This window comes from Elaeis guineensis, chromosome 8, assembly GCF_000442705.2.
Source record: "Elaeis guineensis isolate ETL-2024a chromosome 8, EG11, whole genome shotgun sequence".
In the NCBI taxonomy this organism is placed as follows: domain Eukaryota; kingdom Viridiplantae; phylum Streptophyta; class Magnoliopsida; order Arecales; family Arecaceae; genus Elaeis; species Elaeis guineensis.
Genome location: NC_026000.2, coordinates 7997270 through 8013503, shown reverse-complemented (window position 1 = coordinate 8013503; position 16234 = coordinate 7997270). Strand labels below are relative to the sequence as shown.

Genomic DNA, 16234 nt, shown 5'->3' with positions numbered 1-16234 from the left:
ACAAGTTAATCTAGAAAAAGTCAAGTATTCGCTGTTCAAATAGTAGTTTGGGAAAATATGATTAGGCCAAAAAATTTGTAGAGTAAAAGCATTAGTTCAAATATCACTGATCTTTAAAGCCAACTTTCTTTTATCTTTTGATGTTAGATATCTTTGAATAATTGTTGGCTGCAATTGAATTAAGTCATCCTCTTTCGATCTCTTCACTGTCCTTTATATCTTCATTGTTATTACCCATAACTTGTGCCTAGGTGAAGGGTTTAAGAATCTACTAAATATAATTTATGCGGATAGATAAAATCACATATCTCACTAGCAAAAGAAGTATTACAATACAAATAAACTGAAAAATACAATCATCAAATTTAGCTAGTAGTTTTTCTAACAAAAATTCAATGTCTATAAAAGAGATTGGTCAAAATCATCAACCCCATAAACTGCAAAGCGTAACAGCTACAAAAATGATTAAAAAATGACCAAAAGCTAAAGAATTAAAGGATCTATTAGCGGTAGCTATATCTAAACATCTATAACTAAAAATTATTAATATATAATTTGAAAAAAAAAAAGACAAGAAATGCACCATATTACATAAAAACCATCCTCTCCATCGAATCCAACTCTTAAATGTCTATCATTCCTGCCATGGTCAGCTACTTCCATTATACTACTCTCACGCACCACCATCTATTATTCAAATAAAATATTTTTGTCTAACAAGGAAAGAACGTTAGAAGAAACATGATGCTGTAACGTGCTCCTCTCATGCTCTGCTCTATTGGTTAGAGTGTTTTATCAAGCAAAAAAGTGTGTTGAAAGAATCATAAATATTGTTATATTGAAGTGGTATAATGCATGTTTTTTTCTTCCAAGATTTTAGTACAGGTTGAAATAAAAATGGCAATGATTCAAGTATGGACCAAATAAGTCATTATCCATACCTACTTCATACTTATATGAGAGCATGATAGCATCAGTAGAGTTTAGAATAGGTTGGATGGATTAGATTGGATAAAATTATAAAAAAAAAATTAAAATATATTGTTTTTTTTTTTTTTTTGGTCTTAGAAATGGATTTGTAAAGGATTCTATATATATATATGGATTTTACCATTATCCATATTTGTCCCAAATCCATTATTGATTAGATAAATCCTATCTTATCAGGATCCAATCAAGCCAATCATGGATCGGGATAAAGTAAATTGCCAACCTTAGACTGAAATATCACTTTTTTGGTAAAGTGCCGGGAAGATTTTGAGGAGGTGATTTTTTTTTTAATTTTTTTGCGCCGGCACCGATGCCGAAATCCTGAACCCACGCGCCGTTGTCGACAAATGCGGACGAGCGCTTGACCGTGAAAGCGTAAATGTGGGGTGCACAGGAATTTTCCCGAGAGATGATGGCGGTCTTCCGCAAACCGGCTGGGTTTTTTTTGGTATGGAGAGAAAAGCAAAGGAGTCGGCTGGGTTTTTTTTGGTATGGAGAGAAAAGCAAAGGAGTCGCGACTCGCTTGTGAAACCGGTCTCGAAACAAAGCTATCTTCATTGAAATTTTTACAAGTTTTCGTTCAGATTTCTCACATTAACAATAGTAGATGCAGACTTCTCACATTAACAAACAATAGTAGATGCAGAGATGGTCCCATCCAGAAAATCTGGATTGCTTCAAAGTTACTTAAAATTTGAAAGTTCCGGCGGATCGCCTAGCTGAATGACCACACCTACGATGAATTTGAATGACCACATCTCTATTTGATAATGTACGATGAATTTCAAATGTTAATTTACAGTATCACATATTGTCAGGCATAGCCATTTGTTTCTCCTCTTATCTGCACCTTGCACGTTGGGTAAAATTTCCTATTTTCCATTTAAAGATTGATACCCACAAACACCAAACCAGGCAAAATACAAGGCACCAAACCTTGTATCAGTTACAATATACGAGTTCGTGCCTTCTATCACGAGTGCAGAAATCATTTTCATATCAAATAAACGGTGAGAAATGTTATATGCAAGGGTTGACTTAGGTTCATGAATAAAATCATAGGACAGTGGATAAGGACTTTTTTTTTTTTTTTTTTTTGATATAACTAACAAAGATTGACATCATGACCAAGGATGCAACCAAATCGAGTAGCTAGAAGCTTACACACGAGTCAACTCAAAATATTCAAACTTAAAATTTCATTCAAGATCGATCGACCTCCAATATCTCGAACTTGAACTCAACCCGATGAAAAACATGAAAAACTTGAATCAACTCAATTCAATTCGAATATTAACCGAATCATATTCAAGCTCACAATCGATCTTTAATCTATTAATAATATATTAATAATATAATATATATATTGATACATATTATAATTAAAAATAATATTGTTAAAAATATATATAAACTCGAATAGACTATGAGCTTTCAAATCGAACATCTTACTACTAAAGCTCAATTCGAAAGACTATTCAAGCTACTTGACTCAAAACCTTGTTGCCAAACTTGGATGAAAGTTTGAGTCAATATCCGAAGTGCTCCGAATATGGTTCAAAAGCATGGAATTAACAAAATAAATTATTTTTCTTTAGTAAAAAGAATGCGAAGCTCAATTGCTAATAAATGTCTTTAAGCCACAAGACCAAAATATGCGGTAAAAAACTGCTAGCTTTGCTTTGTTTAGAGAAAATCATAAAACCCGATGACCAGAAAATGAGCATAAAAACCAAAACTGAATGGCAGGGTGGTTCTCTTTCTGGGACTCCAGAGGCAGATTTGAACAAAACCTTGCAAATAATCAAAAAGTGAGAATCCCCGATCCTCATCACTCCCCTCTCCTTTTCTTTTTTTCCACGGCAGGAGGTGCCTTAAAGAGCAACAGCACCACCGGAACCTGTCGCTGCACCCCACAGCCGCAACACCACTGCCTCCAATGAATGCACCACCACAGCCACCAGCAATGATCACCTGCAACATAGATCACATAATTAAGATGAGAATAAAGAACTATTAGAACAAAATATCAGGGGCACCCACCTCCTACAGCCGTGGAAGCTGCAAAATCCTGGAGAAGAGAATGAAGTAGGTAGGGGCCCCCCACAGGACTAGAAAATAAGTTTCCCTATCTATCTCTCTCATTCCTTTGGTCGATGATGACACAAGAAAGAACTCACATCATGGCATGTACTACCTCGTGAACTACAACCTAATAAACAAATCCAGATTTTAGTTGCGTGTAAAGCATAAAGTGCTTGAAATGATATGAAAACTAATTCGGAAATGACCACTAAAAAATAGAGTAAGTATTTAAAGAAACCCATGGAGACTTTGGGGCACAGAGAAAAACCATCTCAGCTATCTTAATATAAAAATTCCGTACTCTAACAACCGCTAAAACTTAAAAGAAAACTATTGAAAAGGAAAAAAAGAGTGGGAAAGACACACATAAGCAGTCCAAATTCAGTATCTGCTGGAAGTTCCTCATAGAAGAGGATGCAATAATGCATTATAACGGGTTTATGTTTCCCCAAAACCTTTATAGGAAACACCATAAAGTGGCAAAACAAGCAACACTTTCATAGGAGACAAGCAGTTCAACAATGTTACATGATTTATTCTGTTATTAAACTCAAACTCCTCACCATCCTAGACAAATTCTGCTTGGGTTGCCCTCAGTCTCTGCACCACATATTGCACGTGTCAAGCTCTAATTCATTTAATTTCCAAATATTTTCGGAAACATCCAACAAGTAAAGACCACATAACTAACCATTAAAATAGTTCTCTGATACCTTTCTATGAGTATTAAATCTTAATTTCCATTTGAAATATAAATAATGACACAGCAAAGAATTTACTTGTCTGGACAACAATATATCCACTGCTAAGCATCTTTTGCACCAAGAGTGAACCACTTTAGTCACATCACCTTAGGCCAATATTTAATGTTCCAGCCATCCATAAAACTAAATATCTAATTATTTATAGAATGCAGTTGCTCAAGCAACAACTTTCAACCAATCTACCACTGATTTCACGATACTTCACAGTCCTCTCTATTAGAACCTGACATCATATTACCATTCACATCCGATTCCTGCTAATCACTTAGCTATTGCTTTTGTTGCTAATTCCAAAAATCTACCACATATTTTCCAAATTAACAAAAAAAACACAATGAAATAGACATATCTCCCAACAATTTCAGTGCACACCATTTATCATTGCACCAAAAAGTAAAACCAGCTACAAGGGAAGTAGACGCCATTGGAGTTGGTTGAGCATGGCCTAGACCAGCTTCCACTCGAGCTTGTACATAGAGGACAATGATGTCTCGAGGTCGCCATAGACCTACTTCATGCTCCACTCCTCACCGGGCTCACGTGAACGTGAACTCAGCCCAATTTTTCGAGCCAATGTGACCAAAAACCCTAAGCCCTCTTCAATGGATTATTTCTTAAGACAGAAAATAACCCCCAATGGGTTCCCAAAGTAGGGTTAGATCTGGATCTAATAGACCCATGCATGGGTCGAGGCAATACATCTCCAATAAGGATGCAACATTTCTAATCCTATTATAGAACTATAATAAAATGGCTTTTTTTTCGCTTTTCAACTCTTACAATAACTTCAAATTTCTTTCTTGAAAATTTTAACGCATGTTGACTGTCTATATGGAAAATGACTCCAATATTGATTGGACTTTGAAGAGGACTTCAAGGAAAGATATATCTCAAGTTCAAATGTCCATTCTATGCATCATACAATTGGAGTGTTGCATAAACAATTTCAGAATCTAGGCACATTAGTGTCTAAATATTACTCTTTCCGGTCTACACCACATCTAAAAACTTATAGTAGTAGTTATGCATCTCAAATTTATAGTAGTGCACTAATTGATGAAGTATAAATCTCATAAAATCGGACCTAATCCAATCAAAGCTCAAATGAATAACCAACTTAACCAGCAAAATTTAATTTAAAACTCGAAGTCTAGCTTGAAAAATTTAACCAACCCAAACCCCACCTAGAACAAGAGCAGATTTGATTCAAACCTGGCAAATGGGTGTTGGTCTTGATCTCAGACCTACAGCTAATTGGGGAGGGAGTTTGAGTCAAACTGACTTAACCAAACCCACTTAAGACCTGCAGAGCTTTCAAGTCACAAGGACACCTGAAAGTTCCTGCATCAGACCTCACATATTCTTCCCACTTATGAAGGCAAGAAAGCATTCATAAAACTAACGTTTCAGTAGAAAGATGGTTGTACCTTCTATGTAGGTGAACCTTGAGAAACAAACCATCAAGCCAGTTGTTCCAGGGCCCACACTTCAAAATTGCCTAGTGCCAATGATGGGATGTGATGTTGGTCACACTAATTTTGAAAAACAATGGATTATTGACATGGCTGCTCCATTTCTTTTAATTCGTGACAGCTTCTGAAATCACCATGTGTTTGTGCTAACAAAAAGAGGGGACAAAGACAAAAAAAAAAAAAGAGATATACTTAAGAGTCTTGCAAAGGAAAGGAGAGATTGAAAATTAGACTGGTCACTGATTCAACAGTTTATATTGCTCCAGAAGCTAGCGACAGTCCATAGCTCAGATCCAATTAACTAGATGAAAGAAAGTTCAGGTTATGATCATAAATTTATTTTTTTCCTTCTTTTCTGATGATAAATCCTCGAGCCTAAGCTAACACACATGTAACCAGTTCACAAACACAAGGCTCTAGATGTCCTATGTATCATTAAGTAAACGCTCGAAACAATCAACTGAATTTGTCAACCTAACAACAGTGGAGGAATCCCCCTTCAACAACGGGTTGCACAACTCAAACGTGTTTGCAGCTCAAAAACTCAGCAAGCCAACATGGTATGAGGTAAGATATGCTGTAAGAGTGGTAGCCACACATTTTACAGACATGTACTAAACCAAATTCTTTACAACAAAAAACTTTTGTCAGATATTATGTGGTTGCTGTCAATAAAATTTAATACAGCAAGAACTCCACTTAGGATCAGGCAGGCCATAATTTTTGTAAAATTGAGAGTCAGGAGTGGAATACATGACATATCAGGGTGGACGACCTCGCAGGAAAGAGACACTTCAGTGCAGAAGCAAATCAGTTAGGTGAAAACATATTAATTGCACAAAGATGACTACAAATTAACTACAATCTTCTCAAAACAAAAAGGTAGAAAAAAAGGACTACCAATCAGTGCAACCACAGAGTATGTCTATGCATACTATAGAATGCAGAAATTCAAGTTTTAAACAAAAAAAAATTCATTGATGATGTTTGAAGTTGTTCGGTGCCAAAATTGTTCTACAAGTTGAGAATACAGCTGTTCACATTTGAGATCAAGCAAGAAGAGACCAGAGTTTTCCTAATCATGAAAAATAAATTTAAAAAGAAAAAACAGTTTTATGCTACTATTTGCAGAAATGTGCTTTCTTTGTTCTCTTTGAAAACACAGTCCATTTTGGACTCTAGTTGTCCCTTATACTCCTGGCTTCATGACTCTTCAGAACAAGTCTGAACGAGTACGTACCCGTATTATGTCTGCATGCTACCTATGCAGACAAGCAAGCTAAATGTATTCACTCATTTAAGAGCAGAGGTATGAAAGTCCAGCAAAAATGCCATGGAGGACCATTTTTGTTGTGGCGGGGAGTTGGGGGGGTGGTTGGGTTGGGTGGGGATGCTGCGGTGGAAGAGGACAGGCTTGTAGAATTCCCTTACAAGAAACCACACCACAGGTACAAACAGACTTCAAGAGAGCAATCTGATGTAAACCAAACACAACATTCATTATCATACTCACGGATAAAAATCAAGTTAATACCATCAACATAAAAGAGGGCAAAAACAAATTCTCCAATTACAAAATAAGCAACTAAATAATAAATTGAGTCAAATGCAAAACTGACATAACCAAGATAAGTGATGTGGAAAGCAGGAGCAAACTATTTGGGAGGGAGAGTAGCTGTGAGATGCTTCAGCATTTACCAATTTTTGTCCATCTTCGAGAAACTCCTAACAGCACTTTTGGTTTCAAGTGAAGACAAATATGTTCTTATCTGATGACAGCATCCTTTTCGCAGCAGAAGTTCCAACAATTCTCTCTAGCTGTGGTATTGAGACATCATTAGTTCTAATTATCCAAGGCAGTAGAGCAAGTTGCCTACAATAAATATTTAGCCATTGTAATGGAGGTAATTGTCATCCTCTCTCATAATAGAAAAGGAAGTTAAATACGAAGATAAATATTGAAGTACCTTCATAGTAATCCTCATATCTTACCACACACACATCTACATCATGTCACCAGGGTTGAGGCAAAAGATAATATGCTATATATAACCATAATGATTTTAAAACCCAGTGTGTCCTTCAAATACCAATGCATCCAGCTTACACCATAATCATATAAGATTATTACCTATTGGATGTGACTGAAAATTCTCATTAAATTATTATACATACACAGATTCTCAATCAGATCTCAGTCATTGCATCTGAATCACCAAATGCAACATTTACCGAATTATATGAAAATAATGTGAGGATTGATTTGGAACAGAAACTAGATGGTTAAAGACAAAATTTATCTAAAATTTTCATGAGGGCAGACTTGTGCCAATACAAAACAACCAATCCATGAGGATCATGGACCTGTGGTGTACCAATTTGGCCACTTCAACTAGGTCTCAACAGATCTTGGGAGCAAGATTCGCCACATCCAAGATTTGATTGCACCATAAACTCTGGAGGCCATAACTTTCTCCTATGGTGTCTTTTTGGCATTCTACGTGCCAAAATAAAGCTCTCACCAAGCACTCTAAGTGTGATGACCCCCAAAAGGTTTGTTTCACATAACTAACGTGGAAACAGCAAAATCTTCCAATATGAAAGGAACTAGAAGACATAGCAGGAGACATAATTAATGTAGAAGTCAAGATCTAGCTCTAAGATGAATTTCATCTTAGCATAAATTCCGCACTATTTTAGGGAAAATTTTCACTAATCTTAAATGACATGGATTTTAAAAGGGTGGACCTCACTAAGATAAACAGAGGCTAAGTGCATCAAGTTATCATCAATTAATGAAAGCAGAAAGGGCTTAGGACCCTGCTTTCAAAATTCACTATATTTTCAACTATTTTTCTGTGAGAGGTCTGAGTTGAGTGGATTGAAATTCCTTCTCCCCAATCAGATGAATAATATAATATTGCATGTAAATGCAGCATGAGGTTGACTCGTTTCCATCTGTCATTGTAAAATCCTAATCAATGGGATGAAGACTTTGGGTTCTACCATAATTGAAGGCCCCAACATAACTATCATATCTGAAGTTAGTAGGTCTTTGAAAAAACACAACCATTCACACCAACAGAAGGTGCTCAGGTACTGTCTACACAGGATGAAGGTATCCAATGTGAAATCAATAGCAAAATATAGACACAAACAGGCAGTATAGACATGTTTACATGCACATATAGCAGTTGCAGAAAGGCATCTTGCATGAGCAACCCATAAGAACGAGCAACTGAGATCAGCTGGTCAAATGGAGCAAGAAGAAATAGGCACTATTGTTGCAAGCAAAACTAGTTTTATATTAGACGCATGGACAATTGCAATAATCAAACAAGAAAAATTAGACAGTGTATTGCAAGTGCCACTGAGATTAACAATGTCACCAAATGGGAGAGACACATTCAGATTTATCACTTTGACTGAATGAAGAAATCAGTATGAAGACTACACATATTATGAAACAGAGATTGCAATGTTCGGATTTATTGGATAAGTGCCCAAAATGTCTGCAGGCTAGGTCATGTTACATATTAGAGGAAATGTCAACTATCAGTTATGCAAAAGGCGATTGCAATAAGCAGACAAAAAATTCTCAACATAATGGCTTCATATTTTTTTTTACAAACATTATTTGTCTCAGATACAAAAATCTCTCATGTGATTTGACTTGCCCAAGGACTCAACATTTAAAAAAAAAAAAAATCCAAACCTACATTATGTTAAACACAAGAGGTATAAAAGAGACATTTGATGGTCTGGCAGACTTACCCTGATAAGATCCAAATGCGAAAAAAGCACATTGCACATCATGTTTTTTGATGCATCCAGCATATTGATGATCTGCAAGTAGGAAATAAGAATGCTTAAAATTGACAGGTGCTAAAGAAGATAATACTACAATTGCTGAACAAGATGAACTTATGGGTGAGACAACCTCAGGGTAGAATTCCTTTCTCTCTGGTAGAGAGTATATAATTAAATTCTGTACTCCACGAATCTGCACAATCAAATGAGTCAACAATAGAGGAGAAAAAGATGTTTGGTAGCAATAATAAGTTGAACAAAAAAATAATTGCAATAATGGCATATCTAACTTGCATATATCAGAAACTTTTTTAAATGGATTTTGACAGAAACATTGCATGAAGGTGCTTAGAAACTAAGAAGCATAGTAAATTGGGCTGAACAGATAAAATGTTTAAGCATAAGATAGAACCTTGTATCTATGATAAAAATGAGCCCTTTCAGTGTAAAGCATGATCTTACGCTTGCCCTCAAAAAACCAAATCCGTGCACGAGATATATCACTTTGTTTTGTGTACCTACAATAAAGAAACTTCAGCGATATCCATGTATGGAAACTACTTTCTTACGCCATATAATAAATACTTGAGAATAACAGATCAACAACATCCTATGAAAGTATGAGTGCATCCCTTGAAGCACTCAAAGAAAGGGCATAAACCCAGTTTACAGTGCAATACACTGAAAGGATGGGATGTAAATTTGGGGCCAAAGTGCCAATTTTGCCTTTGATAGGTTTTTTATTAAAAAAATAGGGTTACGGCCTTTCTGAGGAACTTTCAGTTGCACAGCATTTAATAACTTGATTCTCAAATAATAATAATAATAATAAAGATAAGAGCTTAGATTCTCTTACTCCCCAAGCAAACAGAAAGAAGCATTCTGAGATTTTAGAAAATTTCGAATCCGCACAAACTCGAAGTACGAACTTATGAATAACATAATCCCACCCTGCAGGAAAAAATCTAGTCAGATGGTACACAACCATAAAGCATTATATGCCTGCATATACAAACAAGCACTCATGTACACGCACATGCATAGGCATGCACAACATGCATGTGTGCGTGCACGCACACGCACACAAACATATAACAATAGCACAACAAGCACAAAAACCATAAACTTTCTGATGTGCAAGTACAAATATAAGTGTAATAGGTATCAAGATTCTATTTCAACAATCTCAACTCCAACAAATTTCAGAAATATATAAAGAATTGGTGAACTAAAAGGTAAACTAGGTCAGAGTTGTCAAGGGTACAGATTATCAGAGGCTAATTCCTCATCGTGCAGGTGAAAGCATACCTCAATTGAATCCTTTATCTTAGGGAAAACCTGCACCAAGATATTCAACTACATCAGTCAAATTATAACAACTTCAACAAAGTAGCCAAAGTCATCAAAATGCTTAGACTCTGAAAATAGTATAATAGGGGAAACTGGAAAGGGAGACCGAATTTCTTCCCTAAGCAGAACATGTTGCATACTTAAAAATTAAAATCCTATCCCACCCATTTAAGTTGGCTGTGCAAACTCTACTATATGTCACAAATTTCTAAATTTACAGGTTTCTGTCTTTGGTGAAACGTTCCAAGTAAGGAAAAAAAAAGGCAATGAAAAAGCTGATTAGCTGAATAAGCTTAACAGCATGCACATGATAATATCAGTGAAGATGTTAGACCCCCCATGAAGGAAAGCGAAAACTATTGATTGAAGCCACAACAAAGTCTGGTCATGATTCTAGCATGATAGGATTAGGCAGTCAGAAACAATCAATGATTTTGAAATGCCAATATGAGCATAATATCAAAGCTCAAAAGATAAAAGGATGTAATAACCTTCCTGAAAGCATAGTTGACAAATACTGAATTATATGCAACTTGAAAAAGAGTAACTAATGGATAAGAATTCCAGTAGCTTTTGGCTAATCTGCGGCTAAATCACATTGAAATTATGGTGGCAAACAAAGTCAAAAACTAGACAAAAAACTACTGTTATCTTGTATATCATATAAACTTTTACCGTCAAAGGCTTTTCTCCATCAAATAAAGAACAAATATTGATGCCTTGACTTTATATTCCATAGCAGTTCGCAAATTAAGCAGTGGATCAACCATACAACACAATCTGCCAAGCTAAATTCAAGGTGTCACTTGCCATAATGAAATACAGAATGGAATGATACACTGAAAAAATTAAGGATTGTCTCTCTAAAAGTTCTCCCCTTGAGAACTGTCACTTGACTTCAAATGAAGTAGGATTCATGAAGCTAGGGCAGAGGTTTTTCTGTTTTGTTCTGTATGTCTACATAATATGGTGATTTCTGGAATGACATCTCCAATTAATGACATTTAAATCCAGGGGAAATAGGGAATTCTTTTATCTTCAGCTCCAAATTTTTCCTATATCCAAGGAATATGAAAATCATTACAATTTGCAGGATTATATGTCATGCATACATATAAATACATGCATATGTGCAAGGTCTACCATACTGAATCATACCACCCTGTATTGATCATACTGTATCTAGTATAGTTGTGGTTTGGTATATAAGCCAAATCGGTTCATACCAGTCTGAACTGAGTGGAATAATCCTATTCTGCCAGTACCGACTCATACACCTAGTTTCAGGCAGTACCATGGCTGGGAGTGAGCCAAAAGTGTTGGAAGCATGTCTTAGTATGGGGTGCATGCCATACCATACCTACCTTACCGTGCCGAACCAGTAAAGTATTAGTATGGTTCCAGATATCAATTTTGCAAACCTTGAATATGCGTGTTTATATGAAAGGCGAACCCATCACATAGTTACTTCCTAAATATTTTCCTACTTAGCTTTCAAGTTCTTGTTCCTTTCCTGGCCTCGCTTTGTATAATTTAAATATTCCAATAATTTAGAGACCATTTGGAGAAGACAATGGACCCATTCTACACAATACTCATCCAAACAAATTATTAAATGTCTTTTTGAGAATTCATAGCCAGATTTAAGCTAAACACAGCATAAGAATCTCTCTGATCTAACCTTCTTACAGAAATAATCAAGGCGGGCCTCATCAACATCAGCAATTGAAGGGGCATGAAAACGCTCATACACCTGTTGAGAATATAGTGTCAGAAATCCATGATTTGAATTAAAATGAAATTTGCAGAAGGTGCTAATTGTATAGAGGGATAGCGCATCTATGTGGAGCCACAGAGAGAGAGAGAGAGAGAGAGAGAGAGAGAGAGAGAGGACACCAAAGACAGCACTTCTAGGTGGTGCAAAACAAAAGGCATGACACCGAGCTGACACCAAACCTAGAACTACTGTATAAGTACATAAGCGCATTGTTACTGCTGAAAACCAACTGTAACTTGTTTGTGCACATGGAGTGAAACATGCTTGCCTAATAAGTTAGTAGCATTTGCATGCGTAACAACAGAATATAATGCAAAACACGAGCTTTTACTAACAAAGACGGCAGACTTGGATTTATTATATTCTAAATAGACAACATACCTGCCGTACTTCAAGTAATATTTTAGGAAGAACACTTTTATACTCAGTCACCAACTTGACCTGAAAAGGGAAGACCATCAATAAAAAATATAAAAATTGTAGTAGTTTAGTTTGGTGGCATACCTTTCCCTTATAGTTCACACACAATCTGTTAAATAATGCATTCATGTCTGCGACCAAAAAAAATGTAGGTATCAAGATAAGCATTACAGAAGCAAAAGGTTATTTAATCATTACTTAACAGCATGGTGAAGAACCAATAAACACCCACAAGATTTTCTTCACCAAGGACATATTATATGAAATGAGAAAAATATATAAGTCACTTGATCAGATAAAGCTAGCCCAATATTAGCTGCAAAAGCACATACATTGGAGAAACAATGAATTGCTTTATCAATAATCATAGCAATTAACAATATTTCCTTCAAAAGAGCCAAAACAAAGAATACTGACACACAAACAAGTGGTGCTATTATAATGTCAATTGAGAAAGACAATATTTATTTACATAGATAACAAATAGGCAAAAAATGACGCACGTGATATAGAGGAGGTGAAGAGGCAAAGGCTGCACAGTAATAACATGTGCCAATCTCAAATATCAGTATAGATATAATTCCCTCAAGTCCTCCTATCATTTTTTTTAAAAGGATGATCTATGCACTTACATAAAATGTTACTCATGGCAGCTTCAAATTACAATTGTTCATACATCAGAGTAAAAGTATGTCCTTTTATCATTATCTTGTTTGTTTGGTTTTTAGTTTCCTCATTGTTGAGATGCACACCCGTTATGCAAGAGACACCCCCCTCCAGCACCACCCGACACTACCGCCGCCTCGCCTTCCTCTCCTACCCACCAACTTCCTCATGGTCTACCCCATACTTGCAATGCTTTGTCCCCTCTACCCACATTTCTTTCCCCGATTTGACCACTGCTAGATCCAGATTCACAATGCAAAGATCCCTCAAGAGTGCATGAGGACATTCTCATGTTCGTCACTAGTGCCCTCTCCATGTTCAGGTGCGGTGCCACAATGTATTACATCGAGCAACAATTGATTGAACTTAGATGATGGTGGGTAGGAACTGAAAGTGGTGGATCCTGAGATAAAATTGAAGAGGTCTATGATGAGCGGTGGAGGCAAGCAAAATTGGGATGGCTGGCAATAGTTCATGGACGAAATGGAAAAAGACAGAATATTAGAGGGTGGAATAGCCAAAAATAATCCATATAACATAGCTAAAATTATAAAAGCATATGATGCTTGTAACCGGTACTTAAACATGGTGACTAGGAATAGTCCATTGGCAACTGGTTGTTCCTATTTAATCTGAGCTTTTGATCACTTAAAAGAGCAACAGCCATACATGTATGGATATCCTAGGGGAGTAGGGGTACCTGTAACAACTCAGAACTTCACCCAAAAAGACTAGCCAGAAGTTGTGATCAGTGTCCTTGACTCTACTTCATACCCATGACCTCCTCAACACAATAATGTGGCACTAAATGCATGCAAACATATATGATTCCCCTTTTAAGCCCCAGCATCCTCACCAAGGAAAGGTCCCATAAAAAATAGAAAAAAATATGACTGACTCATGGTCAGCCATGAAAGGACCCATGCTATGGTGCCTTGTAACAATGTAGTGGTCTACAATACCATTTACGACAACCTAGGACCTCACCCAAAAGGCTAACTAGAAGTTGTAACTTGGAGTCCTTGACCTTGCATAAGTAACTAAGATCTCCCAAATGCACAACTAATGTAGAACTAAACACATGCTTGCATAAGATCTCATAGTACTATAGCAAAGCCCTATATTTCAAACAAAATGAAAAAAAGGGCGAAGAAGTAGAACATTTTGCTTGATTGTACCCACCAAAAAACTTTCATTATTCTTATTTTTAAAAGGAGTTAAGGATATGTAAAAACAAGAGTAAAATAATAAGCTTTCATCTTCGAAAGCATTATATGGGATTTAACTACTTGCAAAACTACTTCCACACATTAGATATGAAATCCCAGGAACAACCTTCAACGAGCTGTCAATTTCATAATAGCAGAATCCATATTGGAATCTTCATAGTGAAGATTTATGTTTAGCTTATAAGGTTATGAAGGCTGGGTCCGCATCTTTTATTAATTTTACAATAAACGGAGTATCTAAATGTATGCTCAACCATAGAAGTTTCTAAAATCAATCCTCCATTTAGCCCCCAGCTCCTCCATCCAGTGCTTCTACTTTTGTTAACTCAGTAGCACCATCGTCCAGCTCCAGCCTTCAAAAGCTAAGAATTCTGTAAATCCAGACAACCAAAAAGTTCCTCTAGCTATAATAGAACTTCAAATGAGCTGCAAAACAATATCTATTAACAAATATGAAAAAAAATTGTTCAAATTTCAGGACATGATTTCAGCAATATCAACCAGTAAAATAACATGATCTTGAAACAGCTACATCCTTCGTTATTCTCTTCGCGAAAAAAAAATGTTGATTTTATGTGAAATAATTGGTTTATGATAAAATGGATGGAATGGGTTTGTTATATATGATTTTCTAGAATTCTTAGTTTTGGAGTTTTCAAGTTGTGAAAAAAAAAAAAAAAAAAAACAGAAATGGAGCAGATCCATAGGTTTTGGTGCATAATTTAGCATATGTCATTCAAAAGAACAAAGAAAATACAATGAAACAAGTAAATAGGGTATATAGTGATATTATTATCAAAGAATAAGAAAATGGACATAAAAAAACAAAGGTGAGATATGATGAGTTGAATAACATGCATTTGAATAGAAAATACAAATTGAGATAAATAAAACTGAAAATACATCCTAAACCAATAGAGACTCAAAAGATGGACTATATAAAATCCTTGAAAAATAAATTCTTAATGACGTGGCAATCACTCCTTATCTACTCCATAATCTGTATCTATCATACACACAAAATGAAACAGTAATTTTTTCAGATTGCCTAGTTTTCATTTCAACAGAACTCAAACAGTTAAACCCAGATATTGAGAACCAAATAACAAGCATTTCACTGATAGTTTTACTTAATTGAGAAGTCATGAATTCAAATACCTGGATTAAGAAAAGAACCTAAGATAATTGTTTGTCGATAAAAGCGTGCATGCCCACCCAAATACCTGAGAATGAAAAGAAGTGAGGAAAAAGCTATATTACAGTCTTCATTGACGAAAGTGGACATCATTATTATAGCAGATATGTTCTCTCTTTGGATTGAATTGAGCTGCATCTTGTCCAAGCAATCAGTAAAACAAAGGTAAATCATTAGTAAATCATGTGAACCTAATAAAAATGTAATTTCTTTTATACTGTGATGTGTAAGTAAAAATTTTGATGAACAAAGGGAAGTACAAGGTAAACAAAGAATCAAGAAAAATGCAACCTTTTTCTTTAACTGTCTTGTGGTAATCTACCAGTGAGCCCGCAAGGGTTTCAAGCAAGGTATGCTGAACCGGTACCGCCGGCCAATACCGGTACAGTTCGGTACGATTTTGTACCGTATCTAACCGACGAAGGCAAGCGGACCCGAACCGGAAGAAGAAAAAGAGAGAAAGAGAGAGAATTAGA

At 35.9% G+C, this 16234-nt stretch overlaps 1 protein-coding gene across 5 annotated transcripts in view; it reads right to left on the bottom strand.

Moving 5' to 3' along the window:
• Positions 1–2561: 2561 nt before the first annotated feature.
• LOC105050443 (protein NUCLEOLAR FACTOR 1) overlaps positions 2562–16234 on the bottom strand; it is a 32300-nt gene continuing 18627 nt past the window's right edge. For 2 of the 5 annotated variants that reach the window (XR_012143165.1, XR_002165359.3), the window contains 12 exons: positions 15722–15786; positions 12753–12799; positions 12630–12689; positions 12153–12224; positions 10430–10459; positions 9978–10072; positions 9534–9639; positions 9252–9314; positions 9086–9157; positions 7010–7129; positions 3034–3202; positions 2562–2964 (listed from right to left, as the gene is read on the bottom strand). Coding sequence is in view for 2 of the 5 variants with exons in the window: in XM_019852426.3 (XP_019707985.1) it covers positions 7055–7129; positions 9086–9157; positions 9252–9314; positions 9534–9639; positions 9978–10072; positions 10430–10459; positions 12153–12224; positions 12630–12689; positions 12753–12799; positions 15722–15786 (685 nt within the window). In the remaining 3 variants the exon portion in view is untranslated. Of the gene's footprint in view, positions 2965–3033; positions 3203–7009; positions 7130–9081; positions 9158–9251; positions 9315–9533; positions 9640–9977; positions 10073–10429; positions 10460–12152; positions 12225–12629; positions 12690–12752; positions 12800–15721; positions 15787–16234 lie in introns of those variants that run through there. The other 3 variants (XR_002165360.3, XM_019852426.3, XM_019852427.1) reach the window with 3 other exon arrangements.